General features: G+C 50.0%; 1 protein-coding gene across 2 annotated transcripts in view; it reads right to left on the bottom strand.

Annotated features, from left to right (window-relative positions):
- LOC140741690 (sodium- and chloride-dependent creatine transporter 1-like) overlaps positions 1-19,467 on the bottom strand; it is a 124,639-nt gene that overhangs the window by 94,720 nt on the left and 10,452 nt on the right. For both annotated transcript variants that reach the window (XM_073071975.1, XM_073071974.1), the window contains exon 2: positions 13,395-13,640. In XM_073071975.1, coding sequence (XP_072928076.1) covers positions 13,395-13,640 — 246 coding nt within the window. The remainder of the gene's footprint in view (positions 1-13,394; positions 13,641-19,467) is intronic.

A 19,467-nucleotide genomic window follows, 5' to 3' on the forward strand; every position in this document is an offset into this window, starting at 1 on the left:
AAATACAGTGGGACTGTGGCGACCCACTTACTGCGCAGGCGAACCGGCTCACAAATACAGTGGGACTGTGGCGACCCACTTTCTGCGCAGGCGAACCGGCTCACAAATACAGTGGGACTGTGGCGACCCACTTACTGCGCAGGCGAACCGGCTCACAAATACAGTGGGACTGTGGCGACCCACTTTCTGCACAGGCGAACCGGCTCACAAATACAGTGGGACTGTGGCGACCCACTTACTGCGCAGGCGAACCGGCTCACAAATACAGTGGGACTGTGGCGACCCACTTACTGCACAGGCGAACCGGCTCACAAATACAGTGGGACTGTGGCGACCCACTTACTGCGCAGGCGAACCGGCTCACAAATACAGTGGGACTGTGGCGACCCACTTACTGCGCAGGCGAACCGGCTCACAAATACAGTGGGACTGTGGCGACCCACTTACTGCACAGGCGAACCGGCTCACAAATACAGTGGGACTGTGGCGACCCACTTACTACGCAGGCGAACCGGCTCACAAATACAGTAGGACTGTGGCGACCCACTTTCTGCACCGGCTCACAAATACAGTGGGACTGTGGCGACCCACTTACTGCACAGGCGAACCGGCTCACAAATACAGTGGGACTGTGGCGACCCACTTTCTGCGCAGGCGAACCGGCTCACAAATACAGTGGGACTGTGGCGACCCACTTTCTGCGCAGGCGAACCGGCTCACAAATACAGTGGGACTGTGGCGACCCACTTTCTGCGCAGGCGAACCGGCTCACAAATACAGTGGGACTGTGGCGACCCACTTTCTGCGCAGGCGAACTGGCTCACAAATACAGTGGGACTGTGGCGACCCACTTACTGCGCAGGCGAACCGGCTCACAAATACAGTGGGACTGTGGCGACCCACTTACTGCGCAGGCGAACCGGCTCACAAATACAGTGGGACTGTGGCGACCCACTTTCTGCGCAGGCGAACGGGCTCACAAATACAGTGGGACTGTGGCGACCCACTTTCTGCACCGGCTCACAAATACAGTGGGACTGTGGCGACCCACTTTCTGCACCGGCTCACAAATACAGTGGGACTGTGGCGACCCACTTACTGCACAGGCGAACCGGCTCACAAATACAGTGGGACTGTGGCGACCCACTTTCTGCGCAGGAGAACCGGCTCACAAATACAGTGGGACTGTGGCGACCCACTTTCTGCGCAGGAGAACCGGCTCACAAATACAGTGGGACTGTGGCGACCCACTTTCTGCGCAGGCGAACCGGCTCACAAATACAGTGGGACTGTGGCGACCCACTTACTGCACAGGCGAACTGGCTCACAAATACAGTGGGACTGTGGCGACCCACTTACTGCACAGGCGAACCGGCTCACAAATACAGTGGGACTGTGGCGACCCACTTACTGCGCAGGCGAACCGGCTCACAAATACAGTGGGACTGTGGCGACCCACTTACTGCGCAGGCGAACCGGCTCACAAATACAGTGGGACTGTGGCGACCCACTTTCTGCACAGGCGAACCGGCTCACAAATACAGTGGGACTGTGGCGACCCACTTTCTGCACCGGCTCACAAATACAGTGGGACTGTGGCGACCCACTTACTGCGCAGGCGAACCGGCTCACAAATACAGTGGGACTGTGGCGACCCACTTTCTGCACAGGCGAACCGGCTCACAAATACAGTGGGACTGTGGCGACCCACTTACTGCGCAGGCGAACCGGCTCACAAATACAGTGGGACTGTGGCGACCCACTTTCTGCGCAGGCGAACCGGCTCACAAATACAGTGGGACTGTGGCGACCCACTTTCTGCACAGGCGAACCGGCTCACAAATACAGTGGGACTGTGGCGACCCACTTACTGCGCAGGTGAACCGGCTCACAAATACAGTGGGACTGTGGCGACCCACTTTCTGCACAGGCGAACCGGCTCACAAATAGCCAGCGCGCGGGGCGAGACTTTGGTAATGTACCTCTGGCGTCATTTCCGCCTGGAGAGGGCGGGCGCTAGGGATTAAATGCCAGCACCGCGAAGTTTGAATAAACTAGTCTCGAAACGACTTACCGACTGCGTGTCGTTATTTCAGTACTGTGTGTAGCACATCGCTACATTGGTGACCCTGACGGTCCAAACGGGATTTGGACCAAAGATGACCGACTCTTCATCTGTTCATGCAGTTTCGTTAAAACTGCCGACTTTCTGGACGCTGCGACCACGCGTGTGGTTTAGCCAAGCAGAAGCCCAGTTCAAGATTTGGCAGATATCCTCTGATTCCACGCGTTACTACCATGTGGTGAGCGCCCTTGACCAGGAGACGGCCACCCAGGTTGCGGATTTCATACAGCCGCCCCCGGAAGAAGGCAAATATGAAGCATTCAAGGCGCTGCTCATTGGGACCTTTGGCCTCTCACGGTGTGAGGGGTGTTCCCGCCTGCTTCATCTGGACGGTTTGGGAGACAGACTGCCGTCAGCATTGATAAACGAGATGTTGGCCCTGGCTGACGGACACAAGCCCTCTCCCTCATGTTCGAGCAAGCCTTCCTAGAGCAACTGCCCGAGGACATACATCTGCTGCTGGCCGACGCAGATCTCAGCGACCCCCGGAAGGTGGCGGCCCGGGCAGATGTGCTGTGGAAAGCCAAGAGGGAGAGCGTGGCGTCCGTCGGTCAGATTACCAGGCCACACGCCCAACAGCAGACCAGACCAGGCCCGGCAGGGGGACACACAACACAGAGGCAGGAGTGAGGAGGCCAGTGAACAGTGGTGTTTCTACCACCAGCGGTGGGGCACAGAAGCCCGCCGTTGTTGCCCACCCTGCAAGGGCCAGCTGCTGCTAATGACTATGGCGGCAGGCCACCAGGACAGCCTCTTGTACGTCTGGGACAAACAGTCGGGACGCCGCTTCTTGGTCGACACCGGAGCGGAAATCAGCATCTTGCCCCCGATGGGGTATGACACCCGCAACAGGAAGCCAGGACCCACCCTGAGGGCCGCAAACGGCAGCACGATACGGACCTACGGCACCCGCACAGTGCAGCTGCAGTTCGGCGCCAGCCGGTTCACGTGGGACTTCACACTGGCCGCGGTGGCCCAACCACTCCTGGGGGCGGACTTCTTGCGAGCTCACAGCCTGCTGGTCGACTTGCAAGGGAAAAGACTGGTACATGCCGAGACTTACCAGACATTCTCCCTGGGTGAAGCCAAGTTGCCGGCCCTACACCCTGGACTCCATCGTGCTGTCAGACAACGAATTCACCAGAATCCTGGTGGACTTTCCATCAATTCTGGCACCGCAGTTCACGGCAGCCATGCCCAGACACAGGGTACAGCACCACATCCCTACCCAGGGACCACCCCTCCACGCCTGCGCACGAAGGCTCCCCCCAGAAAAGCTCCACCTGGTGAAGGAGGAGTTCAAGAGGATGGAGGAATTGGGGATGGTATGGTGGTCCGACAGCCCATGGGCCTCCCCCCTGCACATGGTGCCCAAAGCAGCTGGGGGTTGGAGACCATGCGGCAACTACCGCAGACTGAACGAGGATACAACTCCAGACCGCTACCCCGTGCCGCACATACAGGACTTTGCAGCAAACCTGCAAGGGGCAAGAATCTTTTCCAAAGTAGACCTTGTCCGGGGATACCATCAAATCCCGGTGCACCCTGAAGACATCCCCAAAATGGCACTTATCACCCCATTCGGCCTGTTCGAGTTCCTCTGAATGCCGTTCGGCCTGAAGAATGCCACACAGATATTCCAGCGGCTAATGGATGCGGTGGGACGCGACCTGGACTTTGCGTTCATCTATTTGGATGACATCCTTATAGCCAGCAGTAGTCGTCAGGAGCATCTGTCCCACCACCGCCAGCTCTACTCCCGCCTGAGTGATTTCGGCCTCACGATCAACCCAGCCAAATGCCAGTTCGGTCTCGATACCATTGACTTCCTGGGCCACAGGATTACCAAAGACAGAGCAACACTTCTGCCCGCCAAGGTAGACACGATCCGCCACTTTGCCCGGCCCAACACGGTCAAAGGCCTGTAGGAGTTCGTTGGTATGGTGAACTTCTACCACCATTTCCTCCCCTCAGCAACCCGTATCATGCGCCCTTTGTACACCCTGATGTCGGGTAAAGGCAAGGACATTACTTGGGAAGAGGAGGATGCGGCCGCTTTTGTTAAAGCCAAGGAAGCCTTGGCAGATGCAGCGATGCTGGTGCACCCCAGAACGGACGTTCCGACCGACTGTGACCGCCCTCACGTCCGACACAGCAGTCAGTGGGGTACTGGAACAGCTCATCGAGGGGTGCTGGCAACCCCTGGTGTTCTTCAGCAAGCACCTACGACCACCCTAACTCAAGTACAGTGCTTTTGACCGGGAGCTGTTGGCACTGTGTCTGGCAATCCGGCATTTCAGGTACTTCTTAGAAGGCAGGCCGTTCGCCGCGTTCACGGACCACAAACCGTTGACCTTCGCGTTCACAAAGGTGTTCGATCCCTGGTCGGCTCGCCAGCAGCGACATCTGTCCTACATCTCTGAGTACACGACAGACATCCAGCGTGTCTCAGGAAAGGACAATGTCGTGGCGGACGCACTCTCCAGACCAGCTGTCCGGGCCCTGTCCCTGGGGGTGGACTATGCAGCACTGGCGGAGGCACAGCAGGCAGACGACGAGATGCCCAGCTACAGGACCGCAGTCTCGGGTTTGCAGCTGCAGGACTTTCTCGTAGGCCCAAGTGTGAGGACCCTCCTGTGCGACGTGGCTACCGGCCAACCTTGCCCCATCGTCCCAGCAGCCTGGAGGCGGTGAGTTTTCGACTCCATACACGGTTTGGCACACCCATCTATCAGGACAACCGTCCAGCTGGTCTCCAGCAAGTTCGCGTGGCACGGACTTCGCAAGCAGGTCAGTGAATGGGCCAGAATGTGCGCGCAGTGCCAAACAGCCAAGGTGCAGCGGCACACTAAAGCCCCACCGCAGCAGTTCAAACCCACCCGCCGGAGGTTTGACCATATTCATGTGGATATCGTGGGCCCCCTACCAGTGTCCCGAGGAGCGCGGTACCTCCTAACTATGGTAGACCTGTTCACGAGGTGGTCAGAGGCGGTCCCGCTCACCGACACATCTGCCGATTCCTGTGCCCGAGCACTGATTGCAACCTGGGTAGCATGCTTCGGGGTACCGGCCCACATTACCTCTGACAGAGGCGCCCAGTTCACCTCCAGCCTGTGGTCGGCTGTGGCCAGCCTGTTGGGAACGCAGCTACACCACACTACTGCCTACCACCCACAGTCGAACGGACTAGTGGAACACTTCCACCGTCACTTGAAGTCAATAGACAATAGACAGTAGGTGCAGGAGTAGGCCATTCGGCCCTTCTAGCCAGCACCACCATTCACTGTGATCATGGCTGATCATACACAATCAGTACCCCATTTCTGCCCTCTCCCCATATCCCAAAGTTCCATTGAACTTTGGCCAGCTCCTCCCTCACAGCTCCATAGTTCCCTTTGTTCAACTGTAATACTGTCGGCTCTCATGGCCCAACTGAGAGGACCTAACTGGGTGGACGAGCTTTCCTGGGTCCTGCTTGGAATTCACACAGCACCCAAACAGGATCTGCACGCCTCGTCGGCCAAGTTGGTGTATGGCGCACCCCTGGCTGTCCCAGGAGAGTTCATACCATCCCCAAGGGGGCAAGAGGAAGAACCCGCAGCTGTCCTGGACAGACTATGCAAAAGGCTCGGCAACCTGGCCCCCGTGCCGACTTCACAGCACGGACAGACCCCAACCCATGTACCCAAAGACCTGCAGAACTGTAAGTTTGTGTTTGTACGAAGGGGCAGACACCGGGCATCGCTACAGTGGCCGTACGAGGGGCCGTTCAAGGTGATCAACAACAATGGGTCCTCGTACATTCTGGACATTGGGGGGAGAGAGGAGGTTTTCACGGTGGACCGACTCAATCCAGCCCATGTGGACTTGGCGCAGCCGGTCGAGGTTCATGCACCGCGGCGCAGAGGCAGACCTCCCAAACAGAGGCTGATCCAGACAGTGGATATTGGGGGGTGTATCGCCGATTCTGGGGGGGGGGGGGGGGTTATGTGGCGACCCACTTTCTGCGCAGGCTCACAAATAGCCAGCGCGCAGGGGGGAGACTTTGGTAATGCACCTCTGATGTCATTTCCGCCCGGAGAGGGCGGGCGCTAGGGATTTAAATGCCAGCACCGTGAAGTTTGAATAAACTAGTCTCGAAATGACTTACCGACTGTGTCGTCTCTAGCTCTGTATGTAGTACATTGCTACAGCCTCCCACTTACACCTTTGCCAGAAAATAGCCTGTCCCAATTGACAATTGCCAGATCTTTCTGATACCATCAAAATAGGCCTTTCTCCAACTGACAACATCAGCCTGTGGACTAGATCTATCCTTTTGTATATTTACTTTGAAACTAATGGCATTGTGGTCACTGGATGCAAAGTGTTCCCTACACAAACTTCTGTCACCTGCCCTGCCTGATAGGGGATCTAGTATTGTACACTCCCATGTTGGGACTCCTGCGTACTGATGAAGGAGACTTTCCTGAACACATTTGACAACCTGTATCCCATCTAATCTTTTTACAGTATGGGAGTCTCAGTCAATATGTGGAAAGTTAAAATCACCGACTCTAACAACCTTGCAATCTCTTCACAAATTTGTTCTTCTAAATCCCACGGATTGTCAGGTGACCTGTATTACACAATGGCATGCAAAAGTTTGGGCACCCCTGGTCAAAACTTCTGTTACTGTGAATAGCTAAGAGTAAAAGATGATCTGATTTCCAAAAGGCATAAAATTAAAGTTGACACTTCTTTTTATATTCATAGTTGGGAGGTGAGTTACTCACTGCAGGAGCCCAGGTCTCTGCTTTACTCTTGTGGCTACCTTGTGTGTGGCTAGTCTAATTCAGTCACATCCTTCCTGTCTTTGTTTAATGCATTGTTTAATCATTCTCAGTCTAGGCTGGGAGAAGTCTGTGAACCTTTGTATTTAATAACTGGTAGAATCTTCTCTAGCAGCAATAATCTCCACCAAATGCTTCCTGTAGCTGCTGATCAGACTTGCACAATTGCGAGGAGGAATTTTTGGATTGTTCCTCCGTACAAAAATGTTTCAGTTCATCAAGATTTCTAGAATACCATGCATGAACAGCATCTCAATTGGGTTAAGGTCTGAACTTTGACTTGGCTGTTCCAAAACACAGATTTTCTTCTCTTTAAACCATTCTGTTGATTTACTCTTGTGTTTTGGATCATTATCTTACTGCATCATCCAACTTCTGTTAAACTTCAGATGATGGATTGATAACCTGGCATTCTCCTGTTTAAAAAGTCTTCATACAATTTTGAATTCATCGTTCCCTTAACAACTGAAAGCTGTCTAGCACCTGAGGTAGCAAAGCAGCCTCAAACTATGATGCCCTTTGCACCATGCTTCACTGTTGGGATGAGGTTTTGGTGTTGGTGTGCAACACCTTTTTCCTCCAAACATAGCATTATGCATCTCTGCCAAAAAGTTCAACTTTTGTCCCATCTGTCCACAGAACGTTGTCCCAAAAGCAGTGTGGAACATCCAGGTGGTCTTTTGCAAACTCGAGACGTGCAGCAATGTCTTTTTTTTTTTAAAAAGGGCAGTGGTTTCCTCCATGGTACCCTTCCATTTTTAAGTGTTTTTCTTATAGTGACACATGAGCAGTGACTTTAGCAAGTTCTAGAGATTTCTGCAGGTCTCTCGCTGTTACCCTTGGGCTCATTCTCACCTCCTTTAGCATTGCAAGTTGTGCTCTTGCTGTGATTGTTGCAGGAAACCCATTCCTATGGAAAGCAGCAACAGTACCGAGTTTCCTCCATTTGTAGACAATTTGTCTTACTGTGGACTGATGAACACTTGGGTCTATAGAAAAGTTTTTGTTTCCTTTTTCAGCTTCATGCATCTCTACAATTCTTTTCAGGTCCTCTAAATGTTGTTCTGATTGAGTCATGGTGCACATAAACAGATCTTTCTTGAAGAGCAGGCTGTCAGTAACCTGACTTTGTGTGCCTTTTTAAATATAGGGCAGGGCATCTCTATAATCCATGCCTGCAATCTCATCTCATTGATTGTATCATCTGATGCCAAATAGCTTTTGTAAAGTACAATTGTTTGTGTGATATTAGTTTAGGCACATTGTGTTTGTCTATTATTGCGACTTAGATGAAGATCAGACTACATTTTATGAGGAATTAGTGTAGAAAACCAAGTAATTGCAAGCTATGCTAACTTTTTCTTGCAACTGTACATACAGACAGTGAGCAGGTAAACACAGGATGTTTACCCTCTTCCCCTCTCAGCTGGACTCAGGAACCCCAGAGGACCTGTTGAAACTAAAGCCCAACTCAGTAGCTGGGAGGGGCCGGGAGGAATCGTTCACAGATTGATTCTTGACCAGCTGAGTGGTTCATTGCCGTCACCAAGATTACTGAGAATCTTTGTCAGTATTTGCCTGAGCCACACAATCACCAGTGACTCAGGCACTGAGACAAGCAACCATTATGAAAACTGCTCTATCAGCCAAACTCCCACACCTCAGGACGTGTTGAAATGCAAATTATTCAGCAGAGATGCCAGCACGCTGTGTCTGGCTCCTGGAATCAGCTGCTACCATGTGGGCAGAGGCCGAGTTGTCAACTTGGGGTGCCAGAGCCATGTGCCCAGCAGATGAGTACAGCAACTCCTGATGCTTCACTCTGCCTACCTACAAGGCCATTAAACAGAGTCTTGCCTCACTGCCTCTTCACAATCACCCAGCCCTCTGCTTTGACCTACACCCACCCACCTCTTTGGCACTAATGCAACTTCAACCTTTCATTCCCAAATAAAAGTAAAACATTGTAGAAGGCAGATAAAATAAAAATAAAATATTGCAACTACTCAGATCAGTCAGCACTCGGAGAGCAACAGTTTCACAGTGCAAACCCACTCCGATTCATACACCATGGAAACAGACCCTGAGGTCCAAATGGTCTATGCCAATTAAGTTGCCTAACTAAGCTGGTCCCATTTGCCCATTTGGCCCAGATCCCTCCCGATCTTTGTACTTGTCCCATGGACCTTTTCAATATTAATGTAGTCAGAATCAGGTTTGTTATCAATGACACATGCCATGTAATTTGTTCCTTTGCAGCAACGGTACATAAAATATGCAAGTTACAACAAGGAATATTAAAAAAGTTGAAAAAAATGTACCTGCCTCAACCATTTCTAGGTGAAAATCTTGCCTGTGAGGTTCTTATTAAATCTTCTCTCTCAACTAAAACCTCTGCCCTCTGGTTCTTGTTTCCCCAGCTCTGGGGAACAGACTGTGTGCAATCACCTTGTAGTTTACACACCTGTACAAGGTCACTCCCGAGTCTCCTACACTCCCAAGTCCATCCAACCTTTCTATAACCTGGTTGCCTAAAACCTGACAACATCCTTGTCAATCTCCTCTGCACTCTTTCCAGTTTCACGGTACCTTTTTCCCCTTCCCCATTGAAGACGGAACACAATTCTCCAAATGTCCTGCACAACTGCAACACAATGTGCCAACTCCTGGACTCCGTGTCCTGACTGATAAAGGCCAGTGTACCTGTCATTAGTGTAGGGGAGTCAGTGATGATTGTGAGAAGGGGCTGTTTCTGTGCCTCTATGACACGGTAGAGAGGAGAGATCTCCCTGCCACATTACAACGACAGTGAAGAACACACAGTATCACCAGGCAGCAGATGTGGAGCAGGTCACTCGCTCGGGGAGGGTCTGAGATCGGCTGAAGGACAAAGCAAGTCAGGTTTCTGCACAGTGTGTTTAACATTTCATTCACTACCTCTTCTCAGCAAGAACCAGCTCACTGTTCTCTCAGCATTTAATTATTCATTCACATCAGCAGGACAGCATGGTGTTCAACTGTATGTAACACAGCCGATTCTGTCGGAGGGGACAGGCACTTCAGCCCACAATATCAGTGCTGACCATGATGCTAATCTAAACAGCCCACCTACAATCATGACCCTCGCCCAGAACGTGGCCCGCAGCCAAGCACCCCCTCCCTGGCACATGACCCATGCCTACGTCCCCTCCCCTCCACATGACCCACATCCCCTCCCCCAGCTACTTGCATCCAACTGCTGACACATCTGCTTCTAGCACCATCCCTGTAACTCACTAATCTATAAAAATACAATGTCCCCTGAAATCTCTTAAACTCTTCTCACCTTAAAGCCACTCTTTCCTTCCCATAACCTCACCTCTACCCCCCCACCGGCAGCTGTGATGGTACATTTAAGTCAGAGGTTGATCAATTCTTGATTAGTCAAGAAATGAATGGTTATGGGGAGAAGACAGGAGATTGGGGCTGAGGGGGAAAATTGATCACCATGATGAAATGGTGGAGCAGACATGATGGGCCAAATGGCCTAATTCCGTTCCTACATCAGCATTATGATAAAATCCCTGTTTGCCCCCCTCCACACCAATCATCCTCCACCTTTACCCTCCCCTCACCCTGGCTCCATTGTCCTTTCCCCTTCCCCCCCATTACCCACTTACCTCTCCCCATTCTCCTGAATTCACCCTGCAACCCGACTTCAAGAACTTGTCAACCACCACTTTAAATATACCAAACAACTTGACCTTCACAGGTAATGAATTCCACAGATTCACCACCTTCTGGCTAAATAAATTCCTCCTCAGGGTTCCAATCATCTCCGTCACCATAGAACCATCAGACAGATCTAATCCTTTTCTGGATGTCCCATGACATCCAACATCTCCGTCTTAATACCACCTGCTCCACTTGACCTCCATCCCCTCGCCTGAACCCCAACCCCCCCACCCTTCCATGACAACGCAGACAAAATGTTTGAGGACTCAAGAGATTCAGCAGATGCTGGAAATCCAGAGCAGCACACAAAATGCTGGAGGCATTCAGGTCAGGCAGCATCTACAGACAGATATAGATAGTCGATGTTTCAGGCCAAGACCCTTCATTGGGATCAGAAAGGAAGGGGAAGCCAAAATTAGAGGTGATGGCAGGTGATAGGTGAGACCAAGTGAGGGGAAAGGTGGGATGAAGCAAGAAGCAGGGAGGTGATAGATGGAAGTAGTAAAGGGCTGAAGGAGGAATCTGGTAGGAGAGCAGATCATGGAAGAAAGGGGAGGAGAACTAGATGGAAGCAAAGGGGTAGGAGGGGAGCCAGAATAGAGGGGAATTAAAAAAGGGAGAGGGGAGTGAAATGACTGGAAGCTTGAGAACTCAATATTGATGCCGTCAGGCTGGAGGCTACCCATATGCAAAATGAGATGTTGCTCCTCTATGACAGTGGTTTCTTCATGACAGTAGGGGAGGCCATGGACTGACATGTCAGAATGGGAGCGGGAAGTCAAAGTGGGTGGCCACTGGGAAATCCTGCCCGTTGTGGGTGCTCGATGAATTAGCCCCCCAACCTACGTTAGTCAGAAGAGATGCACCATTGAGACACTCATGGAGGACCTCATTCATAGCCCTGGCTTCACACATTAATTATCCTTCAGACTCCCAAGGTGACTAGCTATCCCCTTGCAGCTGATAAAGGAAGACTTGGGATTCTCTCAGATCTAATATGCCAAGGACTTCTCAGAGTCTGAGTTCTCACACCAACTACATTCCTCTACACCATTATCTTCCTCCATCCTCTGCTTAGTCTTTCCCCTCAAATCAAATCTCCAAAAGTTTCTGTTGGCCAAGGTTCCCGATACAGACAGACACACAACATCCAGCTCCTGCCAGGTGGGGACATTTCTACTTAATGCCATTGATGTTAGCCAACAGCATCAAGTGTACACAACGAACAGAGGAAGAGACTGAGCGGACAGCCAGGGTGGAAATGGATAATACACGTATAGTTCCAAGGCAAATGGAGTAAAGCACAGTTGGGATATCAGACCTAGTTTTCCCTTTCCTACCCACAGTGGTTGGTGGAACGCCCTGCTACAGCCAGACACACAAGGGGCATACAGAGACTCAGACACATGAATGATAGAAAAAAGGAGCCCCATGTGTGAGAAAAGGGCTACAGTGATGTTAGAGTAAATTGGCACCTCTACTGCTTTGTAATATGTTCTACGCCCCCTCAGCTGGTCCAGGCTAAGCCAGTCCCATCTGCCCGTGTTCGTCCCATATCCCTTCAAACCTTTGTGCGAGGGGAGGGTTAGCTTGATGTTGGAGCAGGTCAAGAGATCATGGAGACACAGCCATTCAGTTTTTGGAATTATCAATTCCATGAGATGTGGGCATCCTGAAACCCCTGGAGAATGTGCCTCCTCAAATCATAACAGTCAGAGTCACAACACTACAGCACAGAAACAGAGCCTTCGGCCCATCTAGTCAGTGCCAAACCATTATCCTGCCTAGCCCTGTCAATAGCACTGGAAACACAGACCTCCCATCCATGTACTTAAGTAGACTTCTGAAATGTCTCAATTGAACCCACATCCACCACTTTTGCTGGCAGCTCACTCCACTCTAAGTGAAGAAGTTCCTGCTCAATTTTCTCGGAACATTTCTCATTCCTCCTTCACCCACAACCTCAGTTTGAGTCTCACCCAGCTCAGGATAAAGCCTGCATGTACTAACCCCAACTACAGTATACCCCTCAAATTTGTATACTCAAATTCCCCCCCCCCCCCCTCATTCTCCTACATTCCAGGGAATGAAGCCCTAACCTATTCAGCCTTTCCCAATAACTCAGGTCCTTAAGTCCTGGCAACGTCCTTGTGAATTTTTGCTGAACTCTTTCAATCTTATTGATACCTTTCCTGTAGGTGGTGACCAGAACTGCACACAGCAAGTTATTTGGAGTAAACAACTTCACATAACATCCCAAGTCCTTTACTCAGTTGTTGGAATTACGAAGGCCAATGTGCCAAAAGCTTTCTTTATGACCCTGTCTACATGTGATGCCACCTTCAGGGAATTACGGACCGGTATTCCTGGACCCTTTGTTCTACCACACTCCTGCTCTACTGGTCAGCATGCAAGGCCCACCCTGATTTTCCTTCCAAAGTGCAACACTTCACACTTGTCTGCAATAAATTCCACCTGCCATTTCCAAGGGGAAGTGGGGGAGCTCCGGGGTTTCGACCCAGTGACGGTGAGGAGACTTAGAGGGATCTGTGGATGGTGGTGCCCTAGATGCCCACTGCACTGACTCCTGAGGCAAAGTGGACCAGCAAAGAGATCAGGGGCACAACAGAGCCTGGCACCACCTGATGGACAGTGAGCCACTGACAGATCACACTGAAGCACGGAGGCCTGGAAATGAAGCCCTTGTCCCAGGACACACTCACCACCTCCATTCTTGTAGCAGAGGTAGGGAAACCTCCAGATGTTGCCCAGTCCCACAGCAAAGCCTACACAGGACATGATGAAGTCCATCTGACGAGTCCAAGTCTCCCTCTCGACTGCTCCATCTTTCACACAACCATTGTTGATGACGAGAGGGGTCAGCACAGATTTGTCCTCATGCCCAGACTCAGGGTCAACAACCAGCTCTGCAGTCTCAGCTTCAGGTACACCAGTACAACCGTACCCACCTGTAAAACACAGCCAACACACTCAGATACACCAGTACAACCGTACCCACCTGTAAAAACACACCCAATGTCCTGTATCTTATTCCCAGCATTTGGCCCGGGGGTCCCTGTATCTGGAAACAGGGTGCTGAAGTGTCCTCGTAGCTCATCCTCAGTGCTCGGCCCATGGCCCCATTTCTGGAAACGGCGTGAAGTGTCATTGTAGCTCATCCCTGGCATCCTGCCCGTGCCCTCCAGTACCTGGATGATTCAACTGCTCGTGCAGCCACTTACCTGCTTTTGCTTTCATCACCCTCTAGCAGAAAAAGCTTTAGCTGCATCACATGTACGTTGAAATAGTGAAATGTCATGTGCATTAACAACTAACAGGCCGAGGATATGCTGGGGGCAGCCTTAAAGTGCTGCCAGACAGCACAGGAATTGAACCCAGGCTTATTTATTTATTGATGGAGATTCAGCATGGAACAGACCCTTCGAACCACACCGCAGAGCAAGGCCCAATTTAATCCCAGCCTAATCATAAGTAGTTTACAGAACCGGTTAACCAGTACGTCTTCGGATCATGGGAGGAAACTGAAGCACTTGGAGGAAATCCACACTGTCATGGGGACAACATACAAACTCCTTACAGGCAGTGGTGGTAGCTGTGATAGTGTTACACTACTGTGCCAACAAAATCCAAAACCTACAGAGGGACCTGGGGGAGGATCTCTTTCACCTAGAGTGGTGAGACCTGGAATACACTGACAGTGGTGGGAACAGGGACATTGATTGTGCAAGCAGTGTCCGAACACTTGGACCTTCTAGACAGAGGGACATTACCACCATCAGGGAGTAGATACAGAAGCTGAAGGACACTCAGTGTTTGAGTTCAGAGTCGTGGTGTAATGTTGCAGTTCTACAGGCTAGACCACATTTGGAATATTGTATTCAGATTTGGTCACATCATTATAGGAAGGATGATGTGGAAGTTTTAGAGAGGGTGCAGAAATTTACCAGGATGCTGACTGGATTCAAGAGCATGTCTTTCAAGGATAGGTTGAGCGAGTAGGGCTTTTCTCTTTGGAGAAACTTTAAGAATCTCTCAGAGAGGCACATAGATGATAGAAAAATGGAGGGTTATGGAGGAAGGAAGAGTTGGATTGACCCAAGAGTAGGTTAAAAGATCACCACAACATTGTGAGCTGTAATGTTTGAGGTTCTTATCCAAGAACAGCTTCATCAACCCCCCCCCCCACCAGATTTATTCAAGATTGTTTAACGTCTTTCCTGTACACAAGTGTAAAGGGGAACAAAATAATTGTTACCCCAGATCCGATGCAGACCAAAAAAACCCACAAGGAACACAATAAATACAAATATGTAATAGGCGTAGATTGATTGTACATTCATAAAGTGAAGCTAGGCACAGCAATGTCTGTACACAAGGTGACTGACAGGAAATGACAAGTTTCAAGGTGGTAGGTTAATGGCTGGAGATGTTATATCAGCCTTACTGCTTAGGGAAAGTCAATGAGTCTATTCTTCTTGTACACAATGTTTTTATCTTGTAATCTACAGTACTGCAGCCACAAACAGACTTCACATCATTCTAGACAGTGATAATAACCCATTTCTGAAGAGCAGCTGAGTCACCAGATACAGAGGGCCACGGGGAAAGCACCCTGTCTCTGTGCTTTGATTTGATGGCCATGACCACCAGTGCCTGACCCACCACTGCCCCCTACCACAGATGTTGGAGCAGCAGCAACCTGAAGCAGAGATGTTTGTCATTCACAACCCGAGCTGTCCTGTGCCTCCTCACAACTGCAGCCAAACTTCACCTCCCCAGTCACTGACCTCTCCAGCCATGAAGTACGCATCCTTCGCAAGCATTGATGAAAAGTGTTCCTAACCTACAACTGGTGCTCCACACAGATCCCTCCCATTGTCTCTAGTCGGACTGACTCCTTGTGTGCATTTGCACTTATAAAACAAGCTCCAATCTTACAGGTGCCATTGCAGAGTGTTGCATCGGCCGCTACGCTGCTGGACTGTGCCGACTCTACGTTTGGTTCTACTTCAAGAGGGCCGATCCGCTCTGCTGGCTAACGCCTCATTCTCTCCAGCCCACTTATCACTGGCACTAGCCTGGCTTAAGAGGTTAGCTACATCATGGGCACTAGCCTTCTCAGTGTGGAGGATGCTCCAAAAGGCTAAGACTCAAAAAGGCAGCACCTGCCAAGACCTTTCATCAGGACTGAAAAGGAGGGGGGAGGAAGACGGAGTAAGGTGGTGGTGGGGAGAGAGGAAGAAAAACAAGTTCAATGGTGAGAGGTAAAGCCGGGTGAGGGAGAAGGTGAGGTGAAGTGAGAAGCCTGGAAGTGATGGGTGGAAGAGGTAAAGAGTGAAGAAGGAATCTGACAGGAGGGGAGAGTGGACCATTGGGGGGGGGGCGGGGAGAGAAAAAAGGGAAGGGGAAGGGGAAAAAAAAAATCACTGGAAGTTGGAGAAATCAGATGTTCATGACATCAGGTTGGAAGTTAACCTCTCCTTACAGTACACACCCTGTAATCCAGACAGCATGCTGGTGAACTTCTTCAGTACCCTTTCCAACAGGGGATTATAAAAGTACAAGCACTGTGACAATGGGCATTTACTCTGCCCAGTCAGCTGCCCCAAGGCCATGGCAAAGTGTGTGCTGGAGTTTCACAATGCACAGAGCAGGATGGTGAACCTGCCCATCCTTCCCTTCCATTCTCCATTAATCCATTGAATTAACTGGATTTACCAGTTAAGTAACTCAGAAACATTTTCACAGAGGAGATAAGATCAGTAAAAACTTCTAAAACAGTTTAACTGTTCATGGTGGGGGTTGCACCTCACTCATCCTGGATAGCTCTGCACAACATTGTGGGCTGCAGGGTCTGTTCCCCAACAACATGACAGGCAATACATCCAGAGGGATATCCTGCCTCTCCACATTTTCAGCACTGACTTACCTTACCCATGACACTTTCCACCCCAAGCTGGGCCCTGTCTCTGGGAGGAATGTGGCTGAGATTGAGAAAGCAGTCAGTCATGCACCTGGCAGCCAATCAGAAACTACCTCTGTCTGGCCACAATGAGGGAACTGGGGTACAGAGGAGCTGGCCTAGGATGTGTGGCCTGTCCAAGAGTGATGCACATACAAGTTGGCCCACCCCAAAATGAAAGAACTGTATCTGTGCTCAGATCTGAGCACAGGACAGTCAGTCGTGGAGCAGAGAGACTGCGAGGGCTCAGGAGACACCAACTGTGGAACAGGAAGTTCAGAAATCACCCTGTTCCATAGAGAAACTCACCAAATCTCTTACTCTGAATTGCTCACATTCAGTAGGAAGGTGCTTTGGAATTATAGGCACGTCATGCTTTCAAATAACAATCAGTAAATACCTCAAGCCCTAACAACTGAGGGCAAAACTGTTAGGGGTCCCAGAAGCATCAAATCCTTTGCTGGTTTAACATTAACAGCAAGTGCTCCTAGCTGAAGCAAGAGGCATTAAGATTAACAATGAAACTGGTTTAACACAATGCAGAGAAGTGTGTGGGCTCTGCTCACAAGATGGAGTTGGCTTTTCCAGATCTGTGTTACCATGGCAGCCATTTTGCAATCCAGCCCCAGAAAGGCAGGAATATCAGGAGTCCGGAGGGAGCACATGATGGATGGTGAAACATGAAGTGATGCATTTTGAGGAAACAGATAAGGAACCAGCATATTCATGAAGTAATACAGTACAGGAACAGGCCCTTCAGTTCAACTGCTCCATGCTGACCAAGGGGCATCTGCAGGAAATGGCAGGGCACCAAGCAAAGTGGTAAACAGACAGAAGTTCAATGCATGTCAGCACAACTGGACAGGCTGCAGGCAGTACACAGATAGTAGCTTGCCCTCACAGCAGAGAGCAGAGCCACAACGTGATGGAGGCAGATACTTTAGACTTGTTGGACAGGTACTTGGGTAGGAAAGGTGTGCAGGCTACAGGACTAATGGAGGTAAACAGAATCAGCAAAGACAGGCAGAACAGATGAGGTGAGACAATATACGTCTGTGCTGAAGACTTCTATTGGGACATTTTGTTACAACTTTACAAAAACCTGGTTAGTCCCTCTCATGAAATGTGTAGTTCTGGTCACTGCATTTATACGAAGGATGTTGTTTAAGTTCTTACAGTTATTTTATGCGAGGGCCCTGCACTGGAAGGTGCACAGAGGAGGTTCACCAGGAGTTTGCCTGGATTGGAGGACTTAAGTGGAGACATTGGACAGATCAAGGAGGAAGGAAGCATTTAGACAAAAATAGGCAAGGGTTGGAAGCACATAGTCCTAACATGGGCAAATGTTAGCATTCATTTTGAGAGGACTAGAATACAAAAGCAAGAATGTAATGCTGAGGCTTTTAAGGCATCAGTCACACTGCACTTGGAGCACTGTGAGCAGTTTTGGGTCCCTCGTCTATAGAAAAAAGTGCTGGCTCAAATTACAAAAACACCTTTCACCATCGCTTTGCCTCTAATTACAAACCAATTATGGGTTACACTGCCAACTTTCCTTGGATCCCAAGGGCTCTGACCTTTTGGACCTGTCCCCCATGTGGGACCTTGTCAGAGCCCTGAAGTCAGTTTAGACCACATCACTGCCCTACCTTTGTCAATACACCTCATTAACTTTTCTTTAAATTGGTCAGGCACATTTGCTGTGATTTTATATTAACTTAATCACCAAGATTTTGATATAATCTTTAACAAGCTTTGAATGTTGGTAATCACATAGATTAAAGCTACTTGAGTTTTGACAGTTCTTTTACCTGAGGGCCTTGTTAGTAATAAAGCATCTCAGTGGGATTTCCTCGGAAGCACTGTGCTGGTTACATACCCTCCTCTCCAAAAGTCTCCTGTATATTAACAATCGATCAACTGAGGTACAAAATTAACAGCTAACCTGGCAGAGAGAAACACCAAATTTCCAGCTCATTACAGTGTTTCAGAATTTACTCCCTTGGTGTGGTGTCACCAATCCCACACTCCCCAACCAGAAGCTCCTCTGTGCCTGGTGGTGCATTGAGCTGCAACCTTGCCATTTCTTTTGCATCTTCGTTTTGTTTTAAAATGAGGCCGAGTTGCTAGCTCAAAACACAACCTAGCAGGTGTACAAGGAGCTGGATGGAATCAAACCAGGGACCACGCGCCTCAAATTCCGGTGTGGATACCACAACACCACGGGCTGGCTTAACCTTTTAACCTACTCCAAGATTAAATCTAACCCTTTCCTCCCACAGTCCTCCAGTTTTCTATCAATGGATTCACGGACCCAATCTCAAAAGCAAGGATTTGTCTTCATGCTTTGACTTTTCTTACTGCAACATTGCAGCAAGATTCCCTTGGAAATGCAGCCCATCCCCAGGGCAAAAGGGCAAGTGTACAACTGACAACTCAGAACCAGCAGATGGAGTTTGCTCACACCTGGGGGCTGAGCGTCAGGCCATTGGCTGAAGATTACATGAGAATGGGTCCTATATAATCCAACATTCCCCCAATACACCACTTTCTTCTCTGACAAAGATCCACAGGACACTGGAAGGTATCGAACACTGGGATCTCTGGTTAAAGACACACAGATGCTTAAAGTCACTACCAAGGCACTAACACTGCCTTTGATCAGCTGTGGAAGGGAGTAACTGGTACAGAGCCCATGGTCTACCTGCCCTTCTGTATTTTAGAGACTAAGAGTGCCTACAGCAGGCAACACAAATCACTGGAAAACTATCAGCAACACCAACTCCCCCACAGGGATATAACACGCAAAGGTG

The sequence above is a fragment of the Hemitrygon akajei genome, chromosome 19 (assembly GCF_048418815.1).
Source record: "Hemitrygon akajei chromosome 19, sHemAka1.3, whole genome shotgun sequence".
Taxonomy (NCBI): Eukaryota; Metazoa; Chordata; class Chondrichthyes; order Myliobatiformes; family Dasyatidae; genus Hemitrygon; species Hemitrygon akajei.